This window comes from Oncorhynchus nerka, linkage group LG13, assembly GCF_034236695.1.
Source record: "Oncorhynchus nerka isolate Pitt River linkage group LG13, Oner_Uvic_2.0, whole genome shotgun sequence".
Classification (NCBI taxonomy): Eukaryota; Metazoa; Chordata; class Actinopteri; order Salmoniformes; family Salmonidae; genus Oncorhynchus; species Oncorhynchus nerka.
In genome coordinates, this window is record NC_088408.1 from 59,528,477 (window position 1) to 59,554,305 (window position 25,829).

A 25,829-nucleotide genomic window follows, 5' to 3' on the forward strand; every position below is an offset into this window, starting at 1 on the left:
ATTTGAGTCAATTGGAGGTGTACCTGTGGATGTATTTCAAGGCCTAACTTCAAACTCAGTGGTTCATCCTTGGGAGCAATTTCCAAACGCCTGAAGGTACCACGTTCATCTGTACAAACAATAGTACGCAAGTATAAATACCATGGGACCACGCAGCCGTCATACCTCTCAGGAAGGAGACGCATGCTGTCTCCTAGAGATGGATGTACTCTGGTGCAAAAAGTGCAAATCAATCCCAGAACAACAGCAAAGGACCTTGTGAAGATGCTGAAGGAAACAGATCCAAAATTATCTATATCCACAATAAAACATGTCCTATATAGACATGAACTGAAAGGCTGCTCAGCAAGGAAGAAACCATTGCTTCAAAACCTCCACCAAATAGCCAGACTACTGCACATGGGGACAAAAATTTTACTTTTTGGAGAAATGTCTGATGCCTGGTCTGATGAAACAAAAATAGAACTGTTTGGCCATAATGACCATCATTTTATTTGGAGGAAAAAGGGGGAGGCTTACAAACCGAAGAACACCATCCTAGCCGTGAAGCACGGGGGTGGCACCATCATGTTGTGGGGGTGTTTGCTGCAGGAGGGACTGGTGCACTTCACAAAATAGATGGCTTAATGAGGAAGGAAAATTATGTGGATATATTGAAACAACTCAAGATATTAGTCAGGAAGTTAAAAATTGTTCACGCTACCACGATCCCCTAGGGCACCCCCCCTCCACGCTCAACTCAAAAGATGGCGCACAGAATGCAAAAATATTCTTAGAAATATTTAACCTCCACACATTAACAAGTCCAATAGCTCAAATGAAAGATAAACACCTTGTTCATCTAGCCAGCATGTCAGATTTCTAAAATGTTTTACGACGAAAACATAGCACATATTTATGTCAAACCACCACCAAAGACACAGCCATTTTGTCTAACAATAGATGCAATCACAAAAGCAGGATTAAAAGAAAAATAATTCACTAACCTTTTGAAAATCTTCATCAGATGACAGTAATAGGACATGTTACACAGTACATTTATGTTTTTTTCAATAATATGCCATTTATAACCATAAATCTTTGTTTACATTGACGCCATGTTCAAAAAATGCTACAAAAATGTCCGGAGAAATTATGATAACTCCCCCCAGATAACAGCAATACATATCATAAACTTTGACTAAATATACATGTTCTACATATAGTTAGAAAGATACACTCCTTCTTAATGCAATCGCTTTGCCACATTTCTTTTTAACGTTACAGAAATCGTTCATTTTTTAATAATCTGAGACGGCGCTCAGACATTAGCAATATTTCTCCGCTATGTTGGAGTCAACAGAAACACAAATTTACCACATAAATATTCCCTTACCTTTGATGGTCTTCGATCATAATGTAGTGGAAAAAGTCGTACTTACCCAAAACATTGTTTGGTTTCAATTCATGTGTCTTTGTGTTAGCAAACGCGACAAATTCCGGCTGAAATGCAGCCAAAATTCGAGGGGTTGCGCATCAAAACTTCAAAATTACATATTATATGTCGACTAAACTGGTCAAACTAAGTGCAGAATCAAGCTTTAGGATGGATGTTCTAAACGTGCAAAACAATTCTCAACTCGAACAGACAAACTGACATCGTGTCGTGATTCCTGGAACAAAGGGCACTCCAGGCGCAACGCGCGCATGAGAGAGCATGTATTTTCGCGTGACACCAAGGTTTTTGCCCGCCAAGGGGTGAAAGATCGCGGGATTTTCATGATGAAACGCCCTATTGAAAGAAGACATCTCGCCGAAGACATAGAAACTGATCCCAGATTCATAGCTGGTTGGGAAGGGTGGGGGCGATGACGTCAAAGTTGGCCCAACTTTCCTGATGAGAGAAATCGTTTGGGAGAATGGCTGCCCTGTGAGTTCTGCTATACTTACAGACATATTTCAAACGGTTTTAGAAGCTTTAGAGTGTTTTCTATCCAATAATAATAATTATATGCATATATTAGCAATTTTGGACAGATTGTTTTTCAGTTTACTATGGGCACGCACTTCCTCCAAAGGGGGCCGTATTCTGCCCTATCCCTAACAGGTTTTAAAACTTGGTCGCAAATGGGTCTTCCAAATGGACAATGACCACACGCATACTTCCAAAGTCAAGATATTGGAGTGGCCATCACAAAGTCCTGACCTCAATCCTATAAAACATTTGTGAGCAGAACTAAAAAAGCGTGTGTGAGCAAGGAGGCCTACAAACCTGACTCAGTTACACCAGCTCTGTCAGGAGGAATGGGCCAAAATTCACCCAAATTATTATGGGAAGCTTGTTGAAGGCTCCTCAAAACATTTGACCCAAGTTAAACATTTTAAAGGCAATGATACCAAATACTAATTGAGTGTATGTAAACTTCTGACCCACTGGGAATGTGATGAAAGAAATAAAAGCTGAAATAAATCATTCTCTCCACTATTATTCTGACATTTCACATTCTTAAAATACAGTGGTGATCCTAACTGACCTAAAACAGGGAATTTTTACTAGGATTAAATGTCAGGAATCTTGAAAAACTGAGTTTAAATGCATTTGACCTCAACTATAGCTTTAGAACAAAGTTCTACAGCATTAGTAAAAATGTTATCGATACATATGGATGATATTGTTCCTGTAGTGTTTGTAAACACCCTGGTAGGTTGATTAATAACCCGAACAGGCACTGGTTACAGTAAGAAGCTTCCTCTTGTGCGGACAGCTTGATGAAAATCAGTCAACATTCAGGTCCCCAAGAAAGTAGACCTCTCTGTTTACATCACATACACTATCAAGCATTTTACACATATTATTTAGATACTGACTATTAGCACTTGGTGGCCTATAGCAACACCCCAAAAGAAAAGGCTTTAGATATGCTAAGTGAACCTGCAGCCACAACACTTGACATAAGATCGTCTCTAAACATTACAGGGATATGGCTCTGAATATATACAGCAACACCTCCCCCATAAGCATTTCTGTCTCTTCTATGAATGAATTATCCAATTGAGTCTCAGAAATGGCTAATATATGAATGTTATCTGATGTTGGCAAGTTATTGATTTCATTAACCTTATTTCTAAGGCTACATCACTCAACTGTACTGTGTACTGAATCACAGTACAGTTGAGTGATGATATGATTGACAGTTGACAGTACAGTTGGCATTAATCTGTGATTCTTGTCATGATTGGGTTTGGTTAGGATTGGCCAGTCGGTGGGTAATGTAGTATGTGTGTATGCATGTTCTTCTAAAGGGAAGAAATGGCAAATAACAAGCAATAATGATGATAGTACGTGAATGCATAATTAGGTTATCAAATGCTTTAAAAGTATAAATTGTCATATGAATATACAATTAATAAACATATCAATAGGTAAAATGAATAAGTGATTAAGCTATGAAAATATACCACATGGAATTTTGAAAGGTGGGACAATCTTCACTTTTTTTCACATTTTTCTTAAAATTAAAGGGGAATGGAATCACTTCAGGAAGTTAAGCTGAGCAAATAGATGTATTCAATCCACTAATACTAAACATATAACATAGAAAACTCTATTTTGAACAATGTTTATTAGAGGTGTATGGTTGCGCCATCTTCAATTTCCATAGTAACAACTGACACCAATGCTTCATGAATAGGAGAGAGCAAATTGTGAATTTTGGCATGGTGACTGAAAGTGGAGTTAGCCTATTCAATTTAGCTCTCGTATTTTTGATGTAAATGTTTTCATTATTAACTTTACAAAATAAAATACTCTTATTGACAATTTGAAGAGCATTTATTTTCTCAAATGTTAGAGTGAAAAACTTTAGATAATAAAATGCTACTTTGTCACTTTGCAAGCCAATTCATAACTGCAGGGTCATCGGTTGTACTATTAGGCCTAACATATTAGGCCTATATATAAATAAGGTCTGTGTTTTCTTAAAATCTCTCTCTCTCTCTCTCTCTCTCTCTCTCTCTCTGTATTGTAGGGCCTCTGTTAATTTATAACTCTGGATGTATAAATAAACCATTTGAACAATTCTTGATTGTGAAACATTATTCCACTTTTCAATGCTAGAAAAAGTGTTTATTTTACACTGTAAATGGCCAGATTTATATCTAACTACATTAGAAGTTGCAGAGAGGCCCTATCTAATAGCGATATCTGAAATAGGAGAGAATAATGTAAATGTTTTGGTTTTTGAGGGCTGTCAACTAGGTAGCTGGTAATATGATTGTTTTCTCGTTATCTCCAAGTAAAATCCCAGTGTAGTGGTCCATCTGGGCCCGCTGCCTTGTGAATGTTTACCTGTTTAAAGGTCTTGCTAATATCAGCTATGGAGAACATGATCACACAGTTGTCCGGAACAGCTGGTGCTCTCATGTATGCTTCAGTGTTGCCTGCCTCTAAGCATGCATAAAAGTAATTTAGCTTGTCTGGTAGGCTCGCGTCTCTGGACAGCTCGCAGCTGGGTTTCCCTTTGTAGTCCGTAATAGTTTGCAAGCCCTGCCACATCCGAATAGCATCGGAGCCAGTGTAGTAGGTTTGAATCTTAGTCCTGTATTGACGCTTTGCCTGTTTGATGGTTCATGTGAGAGCATAGCGGGATTTCTTATAAGCGTCACATAGAGTTGATCAGGGTGTTGATTGTGGCCTGTGGAATGTTGTCCTACTCCTCCTCAATGTCTGTGCGAAGTTGCTGGATAATGGCGGGAACTGGAACATACTGTCTTACACCTCGACCCAGAGCATCCCAAACATGCTTAATTGGTGAAATGGCTGGTGAGTTTGCAGGCCAGGAATTACGTACAGATCTGTGCATTATCGTGCTGAAACATATGGTAATGGCGACAGAGGAATGACACGACAATTGGCCTCAGAATCTCGTCACGGTATCTCTGTGGATTCAAATTGCCATCGATAAAATGCAATTGTGTTCATTGTCCGTAGCTTATGCCTGCCCATACCATAACCACACCACCACCATGGGGCACTCTGTTCACAACTATAACAACAGCAAATTGCTCACCCATACAACGCCATACACATGGTCTGTGCTTGTGAGGCCGGTTGGACGTACTGCTAAATTCTCTAAAACTACCTTGAAGGTGGCTTGTGGTAGAAAAATTAACATTAAATTATCTGGCAACAACTCTGGTAGACATTCCTGAAGTCAGCATGTCAATTGCACGCTCCCTCAAAACCTGAGACATCTTTGGCATTATGTTGTGTGACAAAACTGCACATTTCTGACTCGTTTCAGGAAACTAGGCATAAACTATACTTTTTTGGCAGAAATGCCTTCTGGAACTTTCATGTGCCTTAATAACAAATTTGTATGCCATCTGTAAATGCGTAAACACAACATGCCGAGAGATGAGTTCGGATTGGTCTGCCGTGTAGCATGTTTCTGTCTATTTAAGCTGGTCAGTATGTTTGGTAATCCTGTCTAACACAGTTTTTTAAAATATACATATTGCGTTGTAGAATTGCATTATTGTTGCTCTCCACTTTCTGGAGGACCGAGTTTTGAAATCCGAATTACACCTTCAAACTAAGGGCAACCATGGCATCCATGACAGAGAGGGAGAAGCATCCATCCATGTATACACTTAAGGTAGTCTAGCTAGCTACATTTTCTGATATTACATGTTTCTACATTTGTCAGAAGGTTGTTTTCATTTCAAGTTAAAGTTTACTATTAGCTGGCTGGCTAGCTAACGTTACATTTATGATCTGTGTAGTAATATAAGATTCATGCAGGGTAGTACAGTCATGAGTTGGGATTATGGTTCATTGTTTAGCTAGCTAGCTACATGTCTTAACAAAAGACTCTACTATGCAAGTATCCATTTCAATAGAATATTAATGATATCACTGTGACAGCTGTTGATAGACGTAGCTGGTAAATTTGCTCTGGCTATCTACTCTGATTTCAGAGTGCTCTCATCTGAGTGTGACAGAGCGCAGAATAACTGACACATTTACAAACGCTCAACATCCATTGAATATGGCTGGTGTCAATGAACGTTGGCAAGAAAAGCATAATTCAATTGTTGCCATCAGCAGCACTCTAGATAGCATAAACAGCCTAATCAACTCTACTAGGGTGAGTAAAATGGTCAGAGTGAGCTTTTTAGAGTGGTCTTTTATTGTCCCCAGCACAAGGTTCACCTGTGTAATGATCATGCGGTTTGATATGCCACATCTGTCAGGTGGATTGATTATCTTGGCAAAGGAGAAATGCTTACGAACAGGGCTGTAAACAAATTTGTGCTAAAGAAATATGCTTTTTGTGCAAATGGAACATTACTTGGATCTTTTATTTCAGCTCATGAAACATGGGATCAACACTCTACATGTTTCGTTTTTTTGTTCGGTGTAATTACTGGTCCAAATCGCCATACAACTTTATTCAAAGTCAACTTTGGCGCTGCAGCCAAAGGCATTGACCTACAATCTTCTCCTTTGCAGGGTATTGTAACTCTAATAAGTACAGAGTGCATGCACAATGATTTGGCTGTGGACTAATGCACTCTAAAAATACAGTCCTTTAAAATGTCAGATTTCCTGCCACAAATCCCCTATGAGACGAAACCTGACTGCATTAAGCAGACAAGGCTGCAAAAACAAAAATAGGTTGCATTTTGAAACTTTTTCACTAAGCAACTACACACTTGTATCTATAACGTATAACCGAATCAGACATTTTTCCTGTGGACTTTTAAGGTCCAGGAAATGGCCCTTCAAAATGTTCCATTCATCAGTGTAGAACGACCCCTGATCTCTGTGTAAAATATGAATACTTAGTAAGTAGAGAAGTGCTTTTGGTATATCAACTGGGAACTTGTCCTGAAAAGGTGTTTAAAGTAGCTAAACTGTATCACTTTACAAACTCAAGACATGTTCAAAAATCTACTAATCACGGCTTCAAATCACCATACCACTTTGTGCAAAGTCAACTTAGGCACTGCAGCCCAAGCCTTTGACTAACACTCTTCTCCTTTGCATGGTATTATAACTAATAAGTACAGTATGCATGGATGTACTTATTTGAGTCTTGTAGGTGTGGTTCTGCATTTGGTTAATGATGTTTGTCCCCTATGAGACACTGTAGATGTGGAAGCCTTTTTTACTCTCCAAAAGAATCTCCAGAATGAATCTATGATACCTCAAGGAATCTGTGATTAATTTTGCAGAGGATGTTTTAGTTGTGTAATTTTACATCCTAACTAAGGTGTTTGGTGCACTATTTCTCAAGTTTAAAAAGTGTGTGACGTGTTGACATATGTAAACAAAGTCGGAGCTGCTAGGCAGATCTGTCTCACTGTCTATGCTATTGGATAGAGAGTCATCACCGCAGCTGTTCACCCCATGTTCGTGGGCAAATGGACAACCGTTATTTACCCGTTGTGACACACCGATGTGTGACACACCGATGTTCCAAACTCCATTTTAAACGAGATTGTCAAAGTCTACACTAGGGAAAGTATTCAATTCCCAGTGTCATCATGAAAATCCTCGTCAAACAATATTTATGAGATACTCCATTTGAAGTTTAAAACCATTTTATTGTATGAGAGACAGTCTGCAAAAGCATTCTTTTTGTGTTTTAATGCTAGCATTTACATCTACTGAAACACCAAAAAGTGTTTTCACAACACTCTTAAATTCAAGTACCACTTTGGTGTTTCAGAGTACTTCCGTTCTGTTTTGAAATACATTCAGTGTGTCGTAACACCTACATTGGGTTTACATTAAAACACCAGATCTTGGCTTAGGTTCACTAGTTTTCATGGTTTTAATGCACAATGATGGTGTTTTGAGTCTTTCTATTTTAATAGTGTGTAGCAGCAGGAGAACTGCACAATACAAAGCAACACAATTTTCAAGATCCATTCAACAGTAACTAGAGCCTAGATTTCACCAGAGTACTGAGTACTGTATGTCAGGATGCAGACAATAACCATAATCCATAGCCCAGTTGTCAAAGCTATCAAGGTCTGCCAGAGGAACACATTTTTTTTGTGTTTGTATCTCCTCTCATACCTCTAACGTTTTGCAAACTCGCTCAACTTCTGTAATATTGGATTCAACTATAGAACAGAATGAAAAAAGAGATCTACTTTCCTAACCTACTGTCTTTTATACCCTGTATCAGGGGGAATTATAACAGCTAAGTATGTCATAAGGAGAGTGTGAGATATAGGGGCTTTGAAAGTGGATTTTTAGACAGTTGTGGTAGAAGTGGATGGTGTCAGTCTGGTCTCGTGGGCGTAAGGTAGCCTAGTGGTGTTGGGCCAGTAACCGAACGGTTGCTGGATCAAATCCCCGAGCTGACAAGGTACAAATCTGTCGTTCTGCTCCTGAACAAGGCAGTTAACCCACTGTTCCCTGGTAGGCTGTCATTGTAAATAAGAATTTGTTCTTAACTGACTTGCCGAGTTAAATAAAAAAAAATATATATAAAAAAATTGTGGTAGTTCTGTCAACTACAGACCATATCCCCCAAGGGTTCTAAACATGTTTGAGACCTTCCCATTTGACTGCACCTCTATATCTGTCTCTCTGTCTCCTTTCTACTAGACTGTCCTAAATAATGAAATACGAAAGGGATTGGGATTCCAAAAGGAGAGGGGGTGGTGCTGTTAACTACCTTGATTCCCACTGTCAATTTAAAGTCCTGCAAGAGCCCTGATGCCTACTGGCACTTCATTATCAAAGTGACCTCATTAGAATGATCACTACAGGTAATAGATACCCAGTCTGTTGCTACAGTGCTACATTCCATCAGGGCTGTGGTGATTATAGCCTCTGTCACAGAAACAAACATGTCTTCCCTCGCAAAGTCATCGGAATCAAGAAGAATGTTCGACTCATCTTGACTCATCTGTCACCCTAGCCGTTAAATTAACACTGGTTGGCACTTCTCCCCCTCCCGTCTCCAAGTGGCATCTGCTCATTGACAGCCAGCCAAACTCTGCTGCAGAGTCACATTCACACAGTGAGTGTCGGAGACACATAGTCTAAGCTGTAGGAACACTGTCAGGCGAAATGTACATTTAGAGAAGAGATCCAAGGCCTTCTCCTTCAGACAAGGTATCAGGTAAAAGTGAGGAGTGTCGTGCTTTCCAGGCAGTGCTTTCTGTGGAGCCATTTGACAGTGTTGATAATAGTGCCCAGAGGGAGATACGAAAAACATTTCGGAGGAAAGAAGAGAGAGGTGGGGTAATTTAGTTATTGATTTTAATGGAGAGACCTCTGGATGAGTTTTCACTTGTAAAAAAAACTGCAAAAGGAGTGATAACTGAAGCTCAGAGCACAATGCAATTTTTATATTTGGCGCCCCCTTGTCATTGTTCTTTCGTTCTAGGGCACATATGTTTTAATGAGAATTGTAGGCCTACATCACTTTTTACAAGCTGAGAGTTCAAGCAAATAATATCCTAGAGCATTTCTACAGTGACAAAATGTATCGTGGCCCAAATTTACAAAACAACAACAATATTTCTGGAACTACAGATACTGTCGAATCTCTGCTCGTAGTCTTCCATTCTGTATATTATTGTTCACAAAGTACAGTATATCAAACTGCTGTAGGACCCGCTACTGTGCGAGAGAGAGGGCTTCAGCAGATTAGAGGAGATGAGCAGAGAAAACTCCTAATAGCATGTATTTTTCATACCAGCGTTGTGGTTTGAGGCCCACTCGTGATTGACAGGCTAGTGCCATTGCTATAGAAGCATGTTAGGGAGGGGGACGAGGGGAAGGTGGGGGGGTGGGGGGCATTTGGGAGAGGGAATCTGTGCAGAGAGCCGAGAGTGATCATGAGGTGCGCTGTCATCAATGTCAAACCCGAGGCATTGTGGGTCTCTAAAGAGTTCCTATGTCAGAGAGGAAAGCGAGACACCTCACTCGCTGTTTTTTGGGGGGTGTTTCTTGTTCAATGAAAGTCAAGGAACTAAGTAGACGATACCCAGATGCTATTGCATTGGTGTCTATGGGAAACGCCCAGTTAAGGAGACTGGAACATAACTTTTTTTTCAACGGTAAATGGCCTTAGTTCACTATCTTCATTTATCCACCATCTTTGACGATGTCACCTTACTGTAGACCAGGCGTGGGCAACAGACCCGGCGCCAGGATAAAGTGACTAAGGAGGCAGTTGGAGTCGGTGAGGGGGCACAATTTTGAGGGGTTCTCGCATTGGAATTATATTGAATTCAGCTTATACCACGTTATACCACAATAAACATAAAGTTCAAATGCCGAGACCATTGATTGAGTGCTTTATAATCACAGGTTGGCGCGAAATCTGTAGCCTATCTCCACTGCACTGTATCAGCACAGTGGACAGCGCCCTACACACTAAAGCGAGGCCGTTTTGGTAATAGATTGGGTAATTCACCTACTACAAACAGCCTGCGTCAATGCAGCCGTACACACAGTTGTCTTACCAAAATAATGCAAACTAAATGTGGAAAGTAGTAGCTAGTTATTCATACATGCAAATAAAAATACTGAATAGCAGTTCGGCTTAGAATATCGACACAACTGCGAATGCAAACAAATGAATGTGAACAGAACAAAACAGCGGTATCAGAGAGGCCTAGTAAGCAAAATATCAGATAGATAAAGACACGACACAATCTATATTTAGGCTAGTTGCGTTAACAGTAAACAAACAGTAAACAAAAGATGAAATGGAGATCCAAATGACAAAAACATCCTACTACAGTGAGTTGCAGCCATGCACAGCTGTCTTGCAAAACACATGGGTCAAAAGGCCTGCTTCAAGCATGGAAAACCGTGTCGCTCATGAGCACAGCAACACGTTGTGATATGTCACAATACACCTATGTGGATCAAATTCCACCCACGTAATCAATTAAGCAATGCCAGCCTACCATAAACAGACAACCAATATGCACGGTTCCATTAACAACCACAAAAACCATAATAGAAGTGATCTATTTGTATGATGAAATAAAACGATATGTAGCTAATAATCAGGGGCATCATTTTGGTTATTGCATTGGAATTATATGGAATTTTGTTTATATCACACTATACCACAACAAACATAAAAGTTTAAATGCCAACACCATTGAGTGCTTTTTACCAAGAAGTGTAAGGTTGGCTCGAAATCTCCGCTGCGCTCCATCAGCACCATGGACAGAGCCCTACACACATGGAAGTCATTTTGCCATTCCATGTCCTAGATTTTTGCTGAATGATGCCACTGGCTATACCATTAAGATTTTGAATAAAAACTAACCAGCTAGATTGTTTATTACCTTTTCAGAAGAGTTGCAACCTCCTTGATGCTCTGTGGAACTTTCTGAGTAATCGATCATTCCATTCCCCCCCAAGTCTTTTTGTAAGACATCCCTTAAATGACAAGTGGATTAGTTGAGCTTTCCTCGGGTGTAGCATGCTTCTTGTGCTGAGGGAACACGTTTGTCAAAGTGGAAAATGAGTTCTCGCATGTAGCTTTGGATCCCCCACTATGATTTCATTTGAAATATTGTGTGACTTGTACAGTATGTAGTATTGTGGGGTATGGTGCTCAACATCTTGGCAAGTTCCTTGTATTTTCTGAGAATATATTCCATCATAGACAGAAAAAATCCACTGCCACCCTCCCCTCTTGACTCTTTCGTGTCATTTGTCCCCCTCAGTGGTTACTGGTGGTTACTGGTTTGAAACAAGGAACTCAAGGATGCTCCAACAAATACATGCAATTTCTTGCCAGTGTTGACACTGATGTTCCCATAGCACTTCAAACTTGTTTTTCTTTCCACAATGCAGTGCATTTCAAATGCTCTTTGCATGCCTAGTGAATCCTTTGGTACTATCAATAGCATACTTACAATTAGAATACCCAGCTTGGGTGAAGGCCTTGTCTGCAATAGCATTAACACAGAATTTTCGACATGGGAAACAAAAATGAGATTGCTGCAGTAAAGCTCTGCTACCCGACCCGAGACCGACGAGCCCCAACATTATACATCGAGTTAGGGCCAGGCAGTGCCTGTTTTAAAATCAATAACTAGGGTATGGGTATGGGTAGGGCTTGGGTATTACTCAATTGATCACTAACATTTTGAAGCTGAGCAATTTGCTTGTGCTCTGCTGTGCAGTCGTATCTGACTAAGATCATAACATGGTGTCAGAAGTGTTTAAACCCAAAAGAAAATGTTGAATGTTCCTTAAGATTTTTCAGAGTTTAGTGACCAAAAGTAGCTAACTGCTCTCTCGTGTCTCTTCGTTAGTTGATCAGAGCCAGAGATACTTTTGAGGAGATGGGAAACTCCATTGGAATCATATTAACATTGTGTACATTGCCCATGTTACGTCAATGGGCCGGACGGTGACTTCTGGGTGATTCTTGGACAAGGAGAGCTCTCCTTCAAGGAGTGAATGGGAGTCAATTGGGCGCTAGCTCAAAACACAACATTACCATTAATTTAATCAACAAGAAGTACATTACACATCTTTTCCAAGATGTGAGATAACGAACTTGCTATTTGTATTGTTGTATACCTTTGGAATCATGACATTATGTACTTTCGAGGAAACTAGGCACATTTCTTGACTCCTACCCTGACATTATCAGGAATGAAGGTAAGACCCAAGTGCAGACTGTGTGAAGTAACAATGTTTATTGTAACAACAGGGGCAGGCAAACGACAGGTCAAGGCAGGTAGGGATCAATAATCCAGAGTAGAGGCCAAGGTATGGTACGGCAGGCAGGCAGGCAGGCTCAGGTAAGTCAGAGGTAGGTTATCCAGACGGGAGCAAAGGTACAGGTAGGTAGGGTAGCCTAGTGGTTAGAGCGTTGGACTAGTAACCGGAAGGTTGCAAGTTCAAATCCCCGAGCTGACAAGGTACAAATCTGTCGCTCCTGAACAGGCAGTTAACCCACTGTTCCTAGGCCGTCATTGAAAATAAGAATTTGTTCTTAACTGACTTGCCTAGTAAAATAAAGGTAAAATAAAAAAATATATTAAAAAAAGGTGGGCAGGCAGAGTGGTCAGGCAGGCGGGCTCGAATTCAGGGCAGACAAGGGTCAAAACCAGGAGGGCGAGAAAAGAGAGACTGGAAAAAGGAGGAGCTGAGACACAAACCACTGGTAGGCTTGAACAAACCAGATGAACTGGCACCAACAGACAGAAAAGACAAGTATAAAAACCCAGACCATAAGGGGGAAGATGGGCGACACCTGGAAAAAATTAATTACTTAAAAATCATACAATGTGATTTTCTGGATTTTTCTTTTAGATTCCGTCTCTCACAGTTGAAGTGTACCTATGATAAATTACAGACCTCTACATGCTTTGTAAGTGGGAAAACCTGCAAAATCGTCAGTGTATCAAATACTTGTTCTCCCCACTGTATATATATATATATATATATATATATATATACACTACCGTTCAAAAGTTATGGGTTGCTAAGAAATTTTCTTGTTTTTGAATGAAAAGCTCATTTTTTGTCTATTAAAATAACATCAAATTGACCAGAAATACAGTGTAGACATTGTTAATGTTGTAAATGTCTCTTGTAGCTGGAAATGGCATATTTTTTTATGGAATATCTACATAGGCATACAGAGGCCCATTATCAAGAATACAAAATATAAAATACATAGATTTGTTTTACATTTTTTGGTTACTGTATGATTCCATATGTGTTCTTTCATAGTTTTTATGTCTTCACTATTATTCCACAATATAGAAAAACCCTTGAATGAATAGCTGTGTTCAAACTTTGACAGGTACTGTAGGTCCACTCTGTGTTAATTTAACACTTTTGTAGTGTTCATAGTGAAACACTCTTGAGTGTAAGATATCACTTCAGTTTTTTTTCAAATGACCCATAAAAGTGTTTTTTCAACACTTACCCAGTGTTTATAGAGGGCCACTCAGTGTTAATTTAACACTTTGGTAGTGTTCTCTTTGATACACCTGGAGTGTTACAACATAACACCTCAGACGGTGTTCAAATGAGAGAGTTTTTTTCAACACCCTCAGAATTGAGCAGCAACACCTTACAGTGTTGAGGATCAACTCTTGAGAATGAATCCTGGAGCTGAATTGACACCAGAAAGTGCTAAATATTCACACTAGGAAATAACAATTTTGTCTGGTTCTCTCACACTCATAAATCAAGCCTGCAATTTGTAGGTGACTTAAACAGGAACAATAAATGATTCCTTACAAGAGTAGTGACTCGGCTTTGTTTAATTTATTTAGGCCAAAATGAAAACATTGCATCACAGGCCTATTAAAATGTAAAAGGTGCATCACAGGCACATCACAGTGAAAACACTGCATCACAGGCACATTCAAATGAAAATAGTGCATCACATATAGTGCATGTACCGAGGTGCCAATTACTGTGAAAACAGTGCATCACACCCGCATTAAAATGAAAACGGTGCATCACAGTGCATCCAAATGAAATCAGTGCATCACAGGCGCCTCAGTACATGTATTATATGAGAACAAGAGTATTTGCAGAGTTCCTATTTCACACAAGTGGAAGTCCTTAAGATGAGGTTATGCAATTTTCTTGACATAGTTGCCAATAATCTATTACTCAAATCAAATCAAATTGTATTAGTCACATGTGCCGAATACAACAGATGTAGACCTTGCAGTGAAATGCTTACTTACAAGCCAGTGCAGTTAAAAAAAATACAGATAAGAGATAAAAGTACCAAGTAACTAAAGAGGAGCAGTAAAAAATAATAATAATATGCAGCTGTAGAATCTTTTGAGGATCTGAGGACCCATGCCAAATCTTTTCAGTCTCCTGAGGGGGAATAGGTTCTGTTGTGCCCGCTTCACGACTGTCATGGTGTGCTTGGACCATGTTAGTTTGTTGTTGATGTGGACACCAAGGAACATGAAGCTCTCAACCTGCTCCACTGCAGCCCCGTCGATGACAATGTGGGCGTGCTCGGTCCTCTTTTTCCTGTAGTCCACAATCATCTCCTTTGTCTTGATCACATTGAGGGAGATGTTGTTGTCCTGGCACCACATGGCCAGGTCTCTGACCTCCTCCCTATAGGCTATCTCGATGTTGCCAGTGATCAGGCCTACCATTGTTGTGTCATCGTCAAATGTAATAATGGTGTTGGAGTCGTGCCTGGCCGTGCAGTCATGAGTGAACAGGGAGTACAGGAGGGGGCTGAGCACCCACCCCTGAGGGGCCCCTGTGTTGAGGATTAGGGTGGCGGATGTGTTGTTACCTACCCTTACCACCTGGGGTGGCCCGTCAGGAAGTCCAGGATCAAGTTGCAGAAGGAGGTGTTTAGTCCCAGGGTCCATAGCTTATTGATGAGCTTTGAGGGAACTATGGTGTTGAACGCTGAGCTCTAGTCAATGAATAGCATTCTCACATAGGTGTTCCTTCTGTCCTGGTGGGAAAGGGTAATGTGGAGTGCAATAGAGACTGCATCATCTGTGGATCTGTTGGGGTGGTATGGATATTGGAGTTGGTCTAAGGTTTCTGGGATGATGGTGTTGATGTGAGCCATGACCAGCCTTTCAAAGCACTTAATTGCTACAGACGTGAGTGCTACGGGTCAGTAGTAACTAGGGGGCAGTATTTTCATTTTTGGATAAAAAACGTTCCAGTTTTAAACAAGATATTTTGTCACGAAAAGATGCTCGACTATGCATATAATTGACAGCTTTGGATAGAAAACACTCTGCAAAGATATTGTCTGTGAGTGCAACAGAACTGATGTTACAGGCGAAACCCAGATAAAAATCCGATCAGGAAGTGCCGCATTTTTTTGAAACCGCCTCATGCCAATGACTCCTTATATGGCTGTGAATGAGCTACGAATGAGCTTACGTTTTCTACGTATTCCCCAAGGTGTCTACAGCATTGTGACGTCTTTTTACGCCTTTATGTTGAAGAATAGCCGTAAGGGACCATATTTAGCAAGTGGTCACATGATGGCTCCCACAGAAAATCTTGCGTAAAGTACACAAGTAGCCATTTTTCCAATTGCTTCTTATGAGAAACCAATTGTCCCGACGGATATATTATCGAATTGTTATGTGAAAAACACCTTGAGGATTGATTCTAAACAACGTTTGCCATGTTTCTGTCGATATTATGGAGCTAATTTGGAAAAAAGTTTGGCGTTGTAGTGACCGCATTTTCCGGTCGATTTCTCAGCCAAACGTGATGAACAAACGGGAGCTATTTCGCCTACAAAAATAATATTTTTGGAAAAAAGGAACATTTGCTATCTAACTGGGAGTCTCCTGAGTGAAAACATCTGAAGTTCTTCAAAGGTAAATTATTTAATTTGATTGCTTTTCTTATTTTTGTGAAAATGTTGCCTGCTGCCAGCAGAGCCTAGCATAGCATTATGCCATGATAAACTTACACAAATGCTTGTCTAGTGTTGGCTGTAAAGCATATTTTGAAAATCTGAGATGACAGTGTGATTAACAAAAGGCTAAGCTGTGTCTCAATATATTTCATTTGTGATTTTCATGAATAGGAAGATTTTGTAGGAAGATTTATGTCCGCTGCTTTATGCTAATTAGTTTGAGGCTCTATGATTACACGGGATCCGGGTTTGATAGTCGCAAGAAGTTAAACATGTTGCTATTACAGACTCAGACAGGGAGATGTTGAAAATGTCAGCGAAGACACTTGCTAGTTGGTCAGCGTTCGCTCACAGAACACGTCCTGGTAATCCGTCTGGCCCTGCGGCCTTGTGAATGTTGACCTGTCTAAAGGTCTTACATCGGCTGCGGAGAGCGTGATCACAAAGTCTTCCGGTACAGCTGCATGCATGTTTCAGTGTTACTTGCCTCGAAGCGAGCATAGAAGTAGTTTCACTTGTCCGGTAGGCTCGTGTCAATGGGCAGCTCTCGTGTTCCCTTTTGTAGTCTGTAATGGTTTGCAGGCCGTGCCACATCCGACGAGTGTCAGAGCCGGTGTAGTGCGTCTTGATCCTAGTCCGGTATTGATGCTTTGCCTGTTTGATGGTTCGTCGGAGGACATAGCAGGATTTCTTATAAGCTTCCGGGCTAGAGTCCTGCTCCTTGAAAGTGGCAGCTCTAGCCTTTAGCTCAGTGCGGATATTGCCTGTAATCCATGGTTTCTGGTTGGGGTATGTACGTATGGTCACTTTGGGGATGACTTCATCGATGCACTTATTGAGGAAGCCAATGACTGATGTGGTGTACTCCTCAATGTCATCGGAAGATTCCCGGAACATATTCCAGTCTGTGCTAGCAAAACAGTCCTGTAGCTTAGCATTTGCTTCCTCTGACCATTTTTTTATTGATCTAGTCACTGGTGCTTCCTGATTTAAATGAGCTTGTAAGCAGGAATCGGGAGGATAGAATTATGGTCAGATTTGCCAAATGGAGGGCGAAGGAGAGCTTTGTATGTGTGTGGAGTACAGGTAGTCCAGAGTTTGTTTCCTTCTGTTTGCACATTTAACATGTTGATAGAAATTAGGTCAATCTGATTTAAGTTAACCTGCATTAAAGTCCCCAGCTACTAGGAGCGCCCCCTCTGGCTGAGGGTGTTCTTGTTTGCTTATGGCGGAATACAGCTCATATCTCGGTGCCAGCCTCTGACTGTGGTGGTATGTAAACAGCTGCAAAGAATATAGAGGAAAACTCTCTCGGTAGGTAGTGTGGTCTACAGCTTATAATGAGAAACTCTACCTCAGGCGAGCAATGGCTCAAGACTTCCATAGATATCGTGCACCAGCTGTTGTTTACAAAAATACATAGACCGCCGCTCCTTGTCTTACCAGACGCCGCAGTTCTATCCTGCCGGTACATCGTATAACCAGCCAGCTGTATGGTGATATTGTTGTCGTTCAACCACGACTTCCTGAAGCATAAGATGTTCGTTTTTAATGTCCCGCTGGTAGTTTAATCTTCCCAAAAACTCGTACATTTTATTGTCCAAAGATTGCATGTTTGCGAGCAGAATTGAGGGGAGTGGGGTTTTATTTGATCGCCTCCTACTCCTCAGAAGGCATCCCGCCCTCCGGCCTCTCTTTCTCCGCCTCCTCTTCACGCAGATCACTTGGTCGGGGCCTGTTCCCGAGGGAGCCATATATCCTTGGGCTCGTCAGAGTCATGAAAGAAGAAAAAGGATTCCGCTAGTCTGTGGTGAGTAATCGCAGTCCTGATGTCTAGAAGTTATTTTCGGTCATAAGAGACGGTAGCGGCAGCATTATGTACAAAAATAGTAACAAAATAAGTTACAAACAACGCAGATAAACGAACAAAAAAACAATTGGTTAGGGGCACTAAAACCTCTGCCTTCTGCTCCAGCGCCATTTTTAACGCTTGTCAAACAAAGGAACAAAATAAAGGCTCTCAAGGCTCTCATAACTACAAACTAACAGTCCCTCTCTGTACTCCGTGCCATCCATCTTAACCCAGCTGGTAGAGTAAATGGCTTTCTGCATAGTGACTACAAAAAAGAGAGACCAATCAGAATACAGAGAGATAAGCCACCTAGGTGGCAACAGAATGGGTCTGACCCAAATCAAGCCACAAGGGTTCAGTTACGAAAATACATCAGACAGTTCATATATTCACCTTGATTGATGAAATCTCCATAAGAGAACTCAGGCTGCAACTTCATGAACTTCTTGCATTTTTGGTATTGGACCTTCACCAACATGTGAACTGCTGCAAAATGCAATTACACACAATGTAATATTTAAGTGAAAGTCAGTTGCAAACGTTTTATGGTGTTGCTGTAAAATAAAGAAACAAATCACAAAAAATGCCCCCTTATACCCTCTCCCCTTTGTCTTCCCTGGTGTGGATCAACCATTTGTTCCAAATGCCACTTTAATGATGTAACAGGTGTCTGCTTGCCTGCGGATCTGGGGTTTGGCAAGGCAATATTCCAGTGAAGTCAACCAAACTAGCTAGCTATCTAACTAGCTACAAACAGTTACCACCACCACTCAAATCTATAGGAAAGAAACTGGCCAATACATTTCAAGCCATATTGGATTGAACAACAAGCACACACTATAGACATGTTCATCTAAATGACCGAGGACAACCCTGCCACATGTGCTAGCTAGCTCACGTGAGCACTAAATTAGAAGATGTTGAGGTCGGTGTTGTAGCTAGCTATATAGCTCGTTAGTTATCTAACCATTTTTGGCCAGACAAACATTCTTAGTTTTATGCGTTTTGAAGAACAAATTAGTAGATATTAGCCATGTTGTTACCTTCATTTCCCAGCTAGTTACATGCTGCACAAACAAAGCTGAAATTGATCACACTAGGGCACACCCCAATTAATACCACGCACCTGCTGCATCACTAATGTTAGTTGGCCTCGTGAACTCAACACGCACATGGTTGAAATAAACTAACGGTACAGCCTAACTCTGATCCTTTTGGATTTCAATTCATTTTTCTCAAATCTTCTCAAAGTTAGCTAATTTTAGCTAGAATCCAGCCTACAGTAGATGACATGATGCAATTTTCCAGATTTGTGACCAGTTTTTTTCTGTGGCCTCTATTGATTTAGTTACCCTAATTATGACCATCCTACATAGGTAAAAACTCAAATAACATTTGACTGGATTATGATAGCGACATGAGGTTTGAACAAATAATTTTCTTAGAGGATTATCTACAGAATTAGCATATTATTTTAACCATTGGTCAAAATATGCGTTTTTGATTGTACACCCTACATTCTGAATAATGAACACTCACACTCAGGGAGAGCCTAATTGCATTTTTTTACACAATTGTGCAGTGCAGGTACGTGCAATGCCGCCGGGGGTACGCAAAATAAAAATGTGATTCACATAAAAAAAATGTTGAAGTCCATTTAGATTTTCCAACATTTGGGTGAGTTTTTTTCTCGCCTGAGTAGCCTCGATTCACTGCCAAAAAATGTAACCATATAGTGTTCAGCGGGATAAAAACACATTGTCAAATACAGGTAGCCTAGTCAAATAATTAACTTCCAATCACATTAACCGTTACTCTTTCACAGGAATTCCACTAATGGTCCATATGTAGCCAAACATAGCTGCTAAGGATTCTGTTTGCTAGAAAATGTATTAATGTTTAAGAAAAAGTAAGGCCTACATCCATAGAGACACATACCAGCTCTACTGGTAGTACTGCTACTACCAGAAGTACTACACCTATCGATGACACAAGTTGTTCTGCTTCCACGAGCACATCCAATGCTAGCATCAGTCATTCTACATTTGTTATTAGCCCAGCTAGCATGGACACTGACAGTTGTGAATCTGATGCAGCCGAAGAGCTACTGCCCCCTTACCCAGGAAAGCAACAGACAGGGACGTTGGACCATCGAAGAGGAGCAAATATGATGAGAACTACATTGATTTGGGGTTCACTTATATTGGGAGTAGTGCCTTTCCTCAGCCACAGTAAGTTATATGTGCAAAAGTAATATCTCACAACTCGATGAAACCTTCACTCTTGCGCAGACATTTAGAAAAAAAGCATGCCAATTTGGAAAATAAACCGCTTGAGTTTTTGGAGCGAGAATTTAGATAACTTTTGAGTTGTAAGCCATATAAAAGCAAGAGATACCATTAATAAGAAGGGGCTAGAAGCATCTTACGTGGTGAGCTACCAAGTGGCTAGGACAGGCAAGTCCCATACTATTGTGGAGGACTTAATTCTTCCTGCTACCTCTGATATGGCTGGGAAAAGGCAAAAGAACTATACAGACAATGCATTTATCAAACAACACCATTTCACGACGCATCAGTGACATGGCAGGAGATGTTCTGAAACAATTACTGTTTCGCATACAAGCCAGTGAATTCTATGCGTGACAGCTGGATGAGTCAACAGACGTGGTGGGCCTGGCACAACTCCTTGTATATGTCCGTTATGTTTATGAGGGGTCAATTAAGGAAGACATCTTCTTCTGCAACCACTGGAACAGGACAACAGGAGAGGATTAAAAAAATACTGGACAGCTTTGTGACATCAAATGGACTTTGGTGGTCAAGATGTGTTGGTATCTGTACTGATGACACAAAAGTCATGACAGGGAGACATAGTGGAGTGGTAACGTGCGTGCAAGCAGTTTCTCCCGTTGCTACTTGGGTACACTGCAGCATCCCCGAGAGGCTCTTGCTGCCAAGGGAATGCCTGACAGCTTGAAAGACGTTTTGGACACTACAGTGAAAATGGTTAATTTTGTTGAAGCAAGGGCAGCGACCATGTACAGTAATGCTTTTACAACATACAGAAGTGTGCTGGTTATCAAGGGGCAAAGTATTGATACGTTTATTTGAATTGAGAGACGAGCTTCAAGTTTTCTTTACTAACCATAGTTTTCACTTGTCTGACCGCTTGCATGATGATGAGTTTCTCACACAACTGACCTATCTGGGTGATGTTTTTTCTCGCCTGAATGATCTGAATCTAGGATTACAGGGACTCTCTGCAACTATATTCAGTGTGCAGGACAAAATTGAGGCTATGATTTAGAAGTTGGAGCTCTTCTCTGTCTGCATTAACAACATCATTGTAATGATTTTTGCGTGCAAATTAACTCAAGCTCAACTCAAATGAACTCAATGTCAAATGTGATATAGCAAATCACCTGAGCGAGTTGGGTGCGCAATTACGCAGGTCTTTCCTGAAACGGATGACACAAACAACTGGATTCTTTATCCCTTTCATGCCCTGCCTCCAGTCCATTTACCGTTATCTGAACAAGAGAGCCTCATCAAAATTGCAACAAGCGGTCCTTTAAAAATTTAATTTAATCAGCTACTGCCAGATTTCTGGATTGGGCTGCGCTCAGAATATCCTGCCATGGCAAATCGTACCTTTAAGACACTGATGCCCTTTCAACCACGTACCTATCTGAGAGGCACAGACTGTGTGTGGGAAATTATTTAAGACTGAGACTCTCTCCAATACAACCCAACATCGCAGAGTTATGTGCATCCTCATTAACCTGTGGTGAGTTATTCACAATTTTCAATGAACAAATAAGGTTTTATATGTAAGATGGTTAAATAAAGAGCAAAATGATTGATTATTATTATATTATTATTTGTGACCTGGTCCTATAAGAGCTCTTTGTCACACGAGCCGGGTTCTGACAAAAACTCACACTCATTCTTATGTTTAATAAATGTAAAGTATAGTGTGTGTGTGTGTGTGTGTGTGTGGCAGGCTTACAATTATGGCAAAAATACAATATTTGAGAGTGCGCTGACCCTGGTGCTAGAGGGGGTAGGTACGCAGCTGGAGGTTGAATGTTTGAAGAGGTACGGGACTATAAAAGGTTTGGGAACCACTGGTGTAGGGTTTACTGTTAATGCCATGTCTACCGAGGGAAACGTAATCACATGGCCTCGTGTGTTTCGAGTAAGAGAGCCTGCCGTGGTATCGCATGATCCCTGATGTCTAAGATATGAGAGAATGGGAGGTGTCTGCATGCCCTCTTCAACTGGAGATTATTATAGTCAGAGGAAATCCTTTAGAAAAACTACTTTCATGTGTCAGTTACATACTGTACAAGTACTCCTAACTATGCATTACATCCAAATACATTGTTCAAAACAGTTACTGTTAGGACATTTCATCCTAGCTCTGTCAGTAATTTCTCCAGCCCCATCCGGCAGCTTCATAGCAGGTGACAAGGCTGCTGTTTAGTTGTTTTTCCAACTCCAGAGTGGCCTTCAATGGGCTATTTGTGCGTTTGTTTCCAGCTGCTGTCCGAGAGCCAGATCAACATGGTGAAGGTGGTGAACTCCGTGAGTGATACACTCAACTCCATGCAGAAGGAGACGGGGAACCTGAAGAGCAAGCTGAAGGCAGACCTCCAGAGAGCACCTGTCCGTAGTACTCGGCCCAAAGGCTGCTCCAATGGTAGGCCTATGGATAGTGGCTGGTGAAAGGAGAAATAGTAAATGAGTGCATGGAACAACTACCCCATGTCAGCTGTCGGACAATTGTTGATCCCTTGAGCTGCAGTGAACCATATGTTAGATGTATTTTATGTCCGACATGGCTATTGTTCACAATTGCACTAGAGGGAGAAAAAAAGCATAGCTTCATATTGAAATAGATTTAAACTGTGTTAACTGTTTGCGTACTCTGACATCCCAAATCATTTTTGTACAAACATGGCGTTTCTATAAGGTACAGACAGGATTTTGGCAGGGTGTAGTGAAGCTGTCTAGGTTGATTCAGAGATAGGACAGATTATTAAGAGAAGAAATTGATGGAGCTCGCTGGTTTAATTGAATAATTTCTATGAGAAATTCTAGGATTTAAAAGTTAATCAGGTTTCTGATCATGCTAGGCTCTAGACCTCGGGACTGCAGTGATATCTTCACCAGTGGCCAGCGAGAGGATGGGATCTACTCTGTCTTTCCCACACACTACCCTGCTGGCTTCCAGGTCTTCTGTGACATGACAACGGATGGAGGAGGATGGACGGTGAGTGTCTCTTTTGTGTGTCAACCTGTGTCACGCCCTACTGTGTAGAAGAAACAATCATGTTTAGGTATGATACCAGTACTTGACAACAATGTACTCTATACAGTACATCCACACAACATATGGACAGACATACAGATGCATGCATCAAACCAATGATTGTTTCTTTTTCTTTTTTAAATCACAGAGCAGTTAAAAGCATGGCCTTTTACTCACTCACTCATTCATCAAACACATAGGCGCTTTAATAGCACACTATCAGAAATGTTCTAACTAGGTCCAACTTTCAGGGTATGTTTGGAGAAATGGATTTGTGTTACTCTTCTCATCACTATTCCTAAAGTGTCCTCCAATACTTCATTGCTTAAAAAGCCAATTATTCTGTGCATGAAGGATCACTTAAAAGTACCTCTTTCTCTTTTTTTTCATAAGAATCACAATGTGTTTCAAATACAAAGCCCATTAACTTTTCAAGTGCCTTGAAGGTAATAATACCCTGCGGCTTCTTAGCGTTCCTTCCTCTCTTGCATTTCATGTTCTTTTAGACTGTTGTGTAGACAGAGCATTGTTAGTCTTGCTTTATTTAGAAAGCATTGAACTGATAGTGGGATAGGTCGAGTGGGAGGGCAGTAAAGCAACTGGCACAATGAAGATTGGAACCTCGGGTGGCCATGTTTTGTCTGGAGACGGCAGTGTTGATCACTAGACCAACCTCAAGCACAGGCCATTATACTTTAGATATGACATCAGGTTAAAAAAAGTCCTGCATGAGGATTTATTTATGTTTTAGGGGGTAGATCAGCGTTGATATTGCAGATAGATTGTGGCTTCCATCAACGTAATTGTCTGCATAATTTCCAATTCTCCATATTTTTAGTTTAGGGTCACTTAGAAATGTCCTTGTTTTTGAAAGAAAGAAAAAAGAAATGTTGATTAAAGTAACGTCAAATTGATCAGAAATAGTGTCTTCTACTGATCAATTAGCCTTTTAAAATTATAAACACTGTGTTTATTAGCTAACACAATGTGCCATTGGAACACAGGAGTGATGGTTGCTGATAATGAGCCTCTGAACACCAATGTAGATGTTCCATAAAAAATCTGCCATTTCCAGCTACAATAGACATTTACAACACTAACAATGTCTACACTGTATCTCGGGTCAATTTGATGTTATTTTATATATATATAGTACCAGTCAAAACTTTGGACACACCTATTCATTCAAAGGTTATTATTCATTTTGACTATTTTCTACATTGTAGATAATGGTGAAAACATCAAAACGATGACATAACACATATGGAATCATGTAGTAATCAAAATATATTTTATATTTGAGATTCTTCAAAGTAGCCACCCTTTGCCTTGATGACAGCTTTGCATACTCTTGGCATTCTCTCAACCAGCTTCATGAGATTTGCATTACAGGTGTGCCTTGTTTAAAGTTAATTTGTGGAATTTCTTTCCATCTTAATGCATTTGAGCCAATCAGTTGTGTTGTGACAAGGTAGGGGTGGTATACAGAACATAGCCCTATTTGGTAAAATACCAAAAGTCCATTATTATGGCAAGAACAGCTGAAATAAGCAAAGAGAAACAAGTCCATTATTACTTTAAGACATGAAGGTCAGTCAATACAGAACATTTCAAGAACTTTGAAAGTCTCTTCAAGTAGAGTCGAAAATCCATCAAGCGCTATAATGAAACTGGTTCTCATAGGGACCTTCACTAGAAAGGAAGACCCATAGTTACCACTGCTGTAGAGGCTGCAGAGGATAAGTTCATTAGATTTACCAATTTCAGAAATTGCAGCCCAAATAAATATTTCACAGAGTGCAAGTAACAGACACATCTCAACATCAACTTTTCAGAGGAGACAGCGTGAATCAGGCCTTCATGGTCAAATTGCTGCAAAGAAACCACTACCAAAGGTCACCAATAATAAGAAGAGACTTGCTTGGGCCAAGAAACACGAGAAATTGACATTAATGTATAAATAAACTTCTCTAGTCTTATATGTTTTTTGGGGTTATTATCCAGCTTGATTGTTATTGCCCAACAGTAAATAGATCTGTGTAGGATTACTATTTCGTCAGTTTTAGAGATATTGAATATTGCAATTTCTCATGAGGCATTCCGCACCACCATCTAGTCCGTCATATTAGCATTATTTGTCGATGCTCACCAGCAGGACATCATTTGCATTTAAAATGGAAGCCCTATCCCGTTTGTGGAGTTTGAATAAGTTCCATTTTTTTTCCTCGGCTGCAGTCACACTCAATGTCTGCAGAAACCCCCAGATGGCTTGTGCTGAGAGA

General features: G+C 40.5%; 1 protein-coding gene across 1 annotated transcript in view; it reads left to right on the forward strand.

Moving 5' to 3' along the window:
• The window catches only part of LOC115139743 (fibrinogen C domain-containing protein 1-like), a 145,187-nt gene that overhangs the window by 19,040 nt on the left and 100,318 nt on the right, over positions 1 to 25,829 (forward strand). The window contains exons 2-3 of the mRNA XM_029677473.2: positions 22,776 to 22,935; positions 23,372 to 23,508. Coding sequence (XP_029533333.2) covers positions 22,776 to 22,935; positions 23,372 to 23,508 — 297 coding nt within the window. The remainder of the gene's footprint in view (positions 1 to 22,775; positions 22,936 to 23,371; positions 23,509 to 25,829) is intronic.